The sequence below is a fragment of the Salminus brasiliensis genome, chromosome 15 (genome assembly GCF_030463535.1).
Source record: "Salminus brasiliensis chromosome 15, fSalBra1.hap2, whole genome shotgun sequence".
In the NCBI taxonomy this organism is placed as follows: domain Eukaryota; kingdom Metazoa; phylum Chordata; class Actinopteri; order Characiformes; family Bryconidae; genus Salminus; species Salminus brasiliensis.
Window position 1 is genome coordinate 35,690,426 of NC_132892.1, and position 7,500 is coordinate 35,697,925.

The following is a 7,500-nucleotide window of genomic DNA, read 5'->3' on the forward strand; positions in this document are numbered from 1 at the left end:
TCGAGGATGGTGCAGAAGTACTGCTCTCCGGTGAGGGTTTACAAACAGCCGTTTGAGATGGTGATGGCGGTGAGTAACAGTGTGTTCTACACCTCACTCTGTCTGCTCATCTGATCATCCTCTAACCCTAAACCACGACCAGAACCTCTACCAGAACCACAACCAGAACCACAAGCACTGAACCTCCAAATTTTCCAACACTGCAGTACAGAAAGAGAGAGAGAGAGAGAGACGTACTTGTACCGTATGTGAGAGCAAGTATTTGCAGTGTGTTAGAATGTGTGTGTGTTACAACGTGTGTGTGTGTGTGTGTGTGTGTGTGTGTGTGTGTGTGTGTGTGTGTTAGCTCTGTTGTGTGTGTGTGAGAGAGTCTGTGTGGGGGTAGCAGTAATGTCTGAAATGACTGCTATTCGCCCTACTCCTTTACACAGTCCTGCCCTTCACACACGCACACACACACACACACACACACACATACATTACACAGTGTCTATATATATATATGTGTATGTAAAGATCATCTCTGTCCTGCAAAAACCTTGCATCTCCAGAACAGCAGCTTTACAGGAGAAGGACAACACCTTCTTAACTTTCAATGGAAGTTGAATAGACACACCTGATCGAATGTGTTCTGATCGTCATCTTAGAAACATCTGATCCAACTGCTGGAGTGACCATATCTCTGTTTTCAGTGAAGGGACACACACATATGAGCCTGTTTAACACGGTTATAACCCTGCACACGTCTGCAGACTGTCTGCAGAAGCAAAGGGGAGGATACGTGTGTGTGATTGACAGCTGATAAACACCAATCAGGCTTTAGATAAACAATCAAATATTAAAATCTCTATTTATTCAGCTTTCACTGTGTGTGAGTGTGTATGTGTGAGTGTTTTTTTTGTGTTAATTAAATTAGTTTGTGAGTGTGTTAATTAAACCCTGTCTCCAGTTTCAGCTCCGTGAAGCAGCCTGTTCCACTTGCACACCATTGTGTGTGTGTGTGTGTGTGTGTGTGTCTCCCACTCGCTGTGGTATTACACCAGTAGAATGTATGCACTCTTTGTTTGGCTGTGTGTGTGTGTGTGTGTGTGTGCCAGCTCAATACTGTGTGTTGTTGCCCGACTGAGTGATATACATCTTTGTGTGTGTGTGTGTGTGTGTGTGTGTGTGTGTATCAAGTTTCTTGTGTTCTAATTATATCGCTGGCCCAGTTTCAGGTTACCCTTTATGGGGTACACACAGACACACACACACACACACAAGACATGATAGCAAACGTTGAAGAAGTTGTCTACTGCAACCGTGGCGACATGAGGGGTGGTTTCCATGGTAACGGTCTTCCGGGAGGATGTGAATGTTGTCTCCAGTATGATCCCACTGGACGGCATGAGGGATCAGAACAGTTCATCCTGGACTTAGGAGTGTGTGTGTTTATGTGAGTGTGTGTTTGTGTGTGTGTGTCATATAACAGGGTGGTATGTATGGGGTATATATGGTGTTTGTAACACATGGGGCGGTTCTCTAGTTCTGGTTCTAAGCATAAAAGAATGTCAGGGTCATATATACACTCACCCAGCACTACTAACACTGGGCAGGGCCTGACGTAGCTCTCAAACCCACCTCCATTCTTTATGTTGTGGATCATCCTCCTCCAGGTTGGAGGTGCTGTTCTTTCTGAGATGCTTCTCTGGCTTGGATGCTTTGATAACTGCACTGGTGTACTGGTGTTCCTATTCATTTGGTGGGAATGTATATGTGTGTGTAGGTAAAGCAATAGCGGTGCGCTAACTATGTGTCTACATCGCCTTGCCTTTCTAATGAGTGTATGTAAACCTGTGTTCTCCAGGCGTATGAGCGGCGGTTCCCCACCTGCCCCCTGATTCCGGTGTTTCTGGGCAGCGAGGTTCTTAGCGATGTCTGGAGTGAGGATGGAGCCATACACACTGTCCAGCGCAGCTGTAAACTCAGCGTCGACGCCCCCCGGCTCCTCAAAAAGGTCCGAACTCACACACAATCAAAGCAGTATAGTACAGTTCAGTCTGCTGACAAGCCTGCTGGTTTAGAACCAGGCAAAGCAGTGAGGTTCTCCCACTGGTAAAACAGAGCATTTCCAATATAGTTTCTAACCTGCTGTAATTCATCAGTAAAACAGGCTGGGAGTGTCTTTACACACATGTTCCGGTGGCAGGAGGAAAACCCCAGAACCTCTAGAACCCCAGAAGCTGTGAACTGTAGTAGTAGTAGTAGTAGTTCCACTCTGAGAACGCTCCTCTCTAGTGCAGGCTGGGAATAATGTCTGTTAATGAAGCCTAGAGGCCATCAGAGGGAGCTCTGCTAGAACACAGCAGTAAAAACAAAGGATCGGAACGGGATCAGACTTAATACTTAATCCATTCAAATATGCCTAGATTGGCCACTATCCTAATCCACTGGATTGGATCAGGATATTCCTAGTTTTAAGGGCCCTTTGTTCCCAGGGTGTGAATTCACTAGGATGCTGTGTTCCGAGATTGTTGTGTGGTCCCAGGGTTCAAGTTTTCAATGTAAGTACAGTAACACAAAGTGTGTGTATATATATATATATATGTGTGTGTTGTAGATAGCTGGGGTGGAGGTGGTGTACTTCATCCAGAAGAACACTCTAAACTGGAGAGAACGCACTTTACTCATCGAAGCTCACAACGAAACTTTCAGCAGCAGAGTGACGGTGTTGGAGACATGCCTTTACAGCGTGAGTTACACCAGTGTGTGTAATATCATCGGTACATGAACGCTGTTGTAACACTGCTGTAACACTGCTGTAACACTGCTGTAACACTGCTATAATGTTGCTGTAACGCTCCTATAACGCTGTTGTAACAGTGCTATAACGCTGCTGTAACGATGCTGTAACAGTGCTGTAACGCTCCTATAACGCTGTTGTAACACTGCTATAACGCTGTTGTAACACTGCTGTAACGCTGCTGTAACACTGCCGTAATGCTGCTATAATGCTGTTGTAACACTGCTATAACGCTGTTGTAACAGTGCTGTAATGCTGCTGTAACACTGCTGTAACACTACTGTAACACTGCTGTTACACTGCTATAATGCTGCTATAACACTGTTGTAACAGTGCTGTAACTGCTGTTGTAACAGTGCTGTAACGCTGCTGTAACGCTGTTGTAACAGTGCTGTAACTGCTGTAACAGTGCCGTAACGCTGTTGTGACAGTGCTGTAACTGCTGTAACATTGCTGTAACACTGCTATAACGCTGTTGTAACAGTGCTGTAACTGCTGTAACACTGCTATAATGCTGTTGTAACAGTGCTGTAACTGCTGTAACACTGCTGTAACGCTGTTGTAAGTGCTGTAACGCTGTTGTAACAGTGCTGTAACTGCTGTAACAGTGCTGTAACTGCTGTAACAGTGCTGTAACGCTGCTGTAACACTGCTGTAACACTACTGTAACACTACTGTAACACTGCTGTTACACTGCTATAATGCTGCTATAACACTGTTGTAACAGTGCTGTAACGCTGTTGTAACAGTGCTGTAACTGCTGTAACAGTGCTGTAACGCTGTTGTAACAGTGCTGTAACTGCTGTAACAGTGCTGTAACACTGCTATAATGCTGTTGTAACAGTGCTGTAACTGCTGTAACGCTGCTGTAACAGTGCTGTAATGCTGTTGTAACAGTGCTGTAACTGCTGTAACGCTGCTGTAACAGTGCTGTAACGCTGCTGTAACACTGCTGTTACACTGCTATAATGCTGCTATAACGCTGTTATAACAGTGCTGTAATGCTGTTGTAACAGTGCTGTAACTGCTGTAACACTGCTGTAACAGTGCTGTAACAGTGCTGTAACTGCTGTAACAGTGCTGTAACGCTGTTGTAACAGTGCTGTAACGCTGTTGTAACAGTGCTGTAACGCTGTTGTAACAGTGCTGTAACGCTGCTATAACGCTGTTGTAACAGTGCTGTAACACTGCTGTAACGCTGTTGTAACAGTGCTATAACGCTGCTGTAACACTGCTATAACACTGTTGTAACAGTGCTGTAACACTGCTATAACGCTGTTGTAACAGTGCTGTAACACTGCTATAACGCTGTTGTAACAGTGCTGTAACACTGCTATAACGCTGTTGTAACAGTGCTGTAACACTGCTGTAACGCTGTTATAACAGTGCTATAACGCTGCTGTAACACTGCTGTAACGCTGTTGTAACAGTGCTGTAACACTGCTGTAACGCTGTTGTAACAGTGCTGTAACACTGCTGTAACGCTGTTGTAACAGTGCTATAACGCTGCTGTAACGCTGCTGTAACGCTGCTGTAACGCTGCTGTAACACTGCTGTATGTATGTGTATGTGTGTATGTATGTATGTGTGTGTGTATTGTGGGTTCTGTAGGTCCACCCTGAGAACGAGAACTGGACGTGTTTTGAGCAGTCTGCCTCTTTAGACATCAGATCATTCTTCGGGTTTGAGAGCACGGTGGAGAGGATCGCCATGAAGCAGTACACCGCCAACATCAAACGGGTACACACTCCACTACTGCCTCTGCCTGTGTGTGTGTGTGTGTTACTGTGCTCAAGTGAATGTGTGTGTGAAGGTATGTATAGGGTGTGTGTACATTTCAGACAGTGTTCTGTGTGTGTGTGTGTGTGTGTGTGTGTGTGTGCAGGGTAAGGAGATAATAGAGCACTACCTGTCTGAGCTGATCTCTGAGGGTCTTACTGAAATCCCCCGCTGGACTCCTCCTCCTCCTCAGACCTCCACCCCTCTCTCCACCCTGGACCTCCACACTGCCAACAGCCCCGACACAGACACCTGCCTCCGACCCAGCAGCACAGATCCAGCTGAGGGTAACATACACACACACACACACTCACACACACACACACACACACACACACACACACACAAATATATATGAAGTTAACCAGTGTGTTTTAGCTACTTCATAGACTTTATATGCACCGTGTGTGTGTGTGTGTGTGTGTGTGTGTGCAGCTGATAAGTTGGATGCTGACTACATCGAGCGGTTTCTGGGTCAGCTGACCCCGATGCAGGAGAGCTGCTTAATTCAACTAAGAGCCTCACTGCAGCAAACACACAGAGGAAAGGTACACACACACACACACACACACACACGCTTCATAAATATAAATTAATTAATAAATAATAAGTTAGGGACTGTAAACACAAAATTAACAAATACATTCAAATGTTTTAAAATACAGTAATACAATTATTATTACTATTATTGTTATTATTATTATTATTATTGTTATTATTATTATTATTATTATTATTATTGTTATTATTATTGTTATTATTATTATTATTATTATTACTAGAGAAAAACATTTAAACAGATCATTAATTAAACTGTAAATAAAAATAAATAAAGTGCAGCACAACAACATGAGCTTCTACAGTGAGTAGTATTAGCACTGTAGCTACAGGCCTGTAGTATTAGCACTGTAGCTGTAGGCCTGTAGTATTAGCACTGTAGCTGTAGGCTTGTAGTATTAGCACTGTAGCTACAGGCCTGTAGTATTAGCACTGTAGCTGTAGGCCTGTAGTATTAGCACTGTAGCTATAGGCCTGTAGTATTATCACTGTAGCTGTAGGCCTGTAGTATTATCACTGTAGCTATAGGCCTGTAGTATTAGCACTGTAGCTGTAGGCCTGTAGTATTAGCACTGTAGCTATAGGCCTGTAGTATTAGCACTGTAGCTATAGGCCTGTAGTATTAGCACTGTAGCTATAGGCCTGTAGTATTATCACTGTAACTATAGGCCTGTAGTATTATCACTGTAGCTATAGGCTTGTAGTATTAGCACTGTAGCTATAGGCCTGTAGTATTAGCACTGTAGCTATAGGCCTGTAGTATTAGCACTGTAGCTATAGGCTTGTAGTATTATCACTGTAGCTGTAGGCCTGTAGTATTATCACTGTAGCTGTAGGCCTGTAGTATTAGCACTGTAGCTATAGGCCTGTAGTATTAGCACTGTAGCTATAGGCTTGTAGTATTAGCACTGTAGCTATAGGCCTGTAGTATTAGCACTGTAGCTATAGGCCTGTAGTATTATCACTGTAGCTGTAGGCCTGTAGTATTATCACTGTAGCTATAGGCCTGTAGTATTATCACTGTAGCTGTAGGCCTGTAGTATTAGCACTGTAGCTATAGGCCTGTAGTATTAGCACTGTAGCTATAGGCCTGTAGTATTAGCACTGTAGCTATATGCTTGTAGTATTAGCACTGTAGCTATAGGCCTGTAGTATTAGCACTGTAGCTATAGGCCTGTAGTATTATCACTGTAGCTGTAGGCCTGTAGTATTATCACTGTAGCTATAGGCCTGTAGTATTATCACTGTAGCTATAGGCCTGTAGTATTATCACTGTAGCTATAGGCCTGTAGTATTATCACTGTAGCTGTAGGCCTGTAGTATTAGCACTGTAGCTATAGGCCTGTAGTATTAGCACTGTAGCTATAGGCCTGTAGTATTAGCACTGTAGCTATATGCTTGTAGTATTAGCACTGTAGCTATAGGCCTGTAGTATTAGCACTGTAGCTATAGGCCTGTAGTATTAGCACTGTAGCTATATGCTTGTAGTATTAGCACTGTAGCTACAGGCCTGTAGTATTAGCACTGTAGCTATATGCTTGTAGTATTAGCACTGTAGCTATAGGCTTGTAGTATTAGCACTGTAGCTATAGGCTTGTAGTATTAGCACTGTAGCTATAGGCCTGTAGTATTAGCACTGTAGCTGTAGGCCTGTAGTATTAGCACTGTAGCTATAGGCTTGTAGTATTAGCACTGTAGCTACAGGCCTGTAGTATTAGCACTGTAACTATATGCTTGTAGTATTAGCACTGTAGCTATATGCTTGTAGTATTAGCACTGTAGCTGTAGGCCTGTAGTATTAGCACTGTAGCTATAGGCTTGTAGTATTAGCACTGTAGCTATAGGCCTGTAGTATTAGCACTGTAGCTGTAGGCCTGTAGTATTAGCACTGTAGCTATAGGCTTGTAGTATTAGCACTGTAGCTATAGGCCTGTAGTATTAGCACTGTAGCTATAGGCCTGTAGTATTAGCACTGTAGCTGTAGGCCTGTAGTATTAGCACTGTAGCTATAGGCCTGTAGTATTATCACTGTAGCTATAGGCCTGTAGTATTAGCACTGTAGCTGTAGGCCTGTAGTATTATCACTGTAACTATAGGCTTGTAGTATTAGCACTGTAGCTGTAGGCCTGTAGTATTAGCACTGTAGCTGTAGGCCTGTAGTATTAGCACTGTAGCTATAGGCTTGTAGTATTAGCACTGTAGCTATAGGCCCGTAGTATTATCACTGTAGCTATAGGCTTGTAGTATTAGCACTGTAGCTATAGGCCCGTAGTATTATCACTGTAGCTATAGGCTTGTAGTATTAGCACTGTAGCTATAGGCCCGTAGTATTATCACTGTAGCTATAGGCTTGTAGTATTATCACTGTAGCTATAGGCCTG

General features: G+C 43.5%; 1 protein-coding gene across 1 annotated transcript in view; it reads left to right on the top strand.

The window, feature by feature from the left end:
• The window catches only part of LOC140536214 (SEC14-like protein 5), a 21,662-nt gene that overhangs the window by 1,973 nt on the left and 12,189 nt on the right, over positions 1-7,500 (top strand). Inside the window, exons 3-8 of the mRNA XM_072657925.1 lie at positions 1-69; positions 1,847-1,996; positions 2,600-2,731; positions 4,394-4,522; positions 4,668-4,848; positions 4,997-5,109. Of these exons, the coding sequence (XP_072514026.1) occupies positions 7-69; positions 1,847-1,996; positions 2,600-2,731; positions 4,394-4,522; positions 4,668-4,848; positions 4,997-5,109 (768 nt within the window). The 5' untranslated portion in view covers positions 1-6. The remainder of the gene's footprint in view (positions 70-1,846; positions 1,997-2,599; positions 2,732-4,393; positions 4,523-4,667; positions 4,849-4,996; positions 5,110-7,500) is intronic.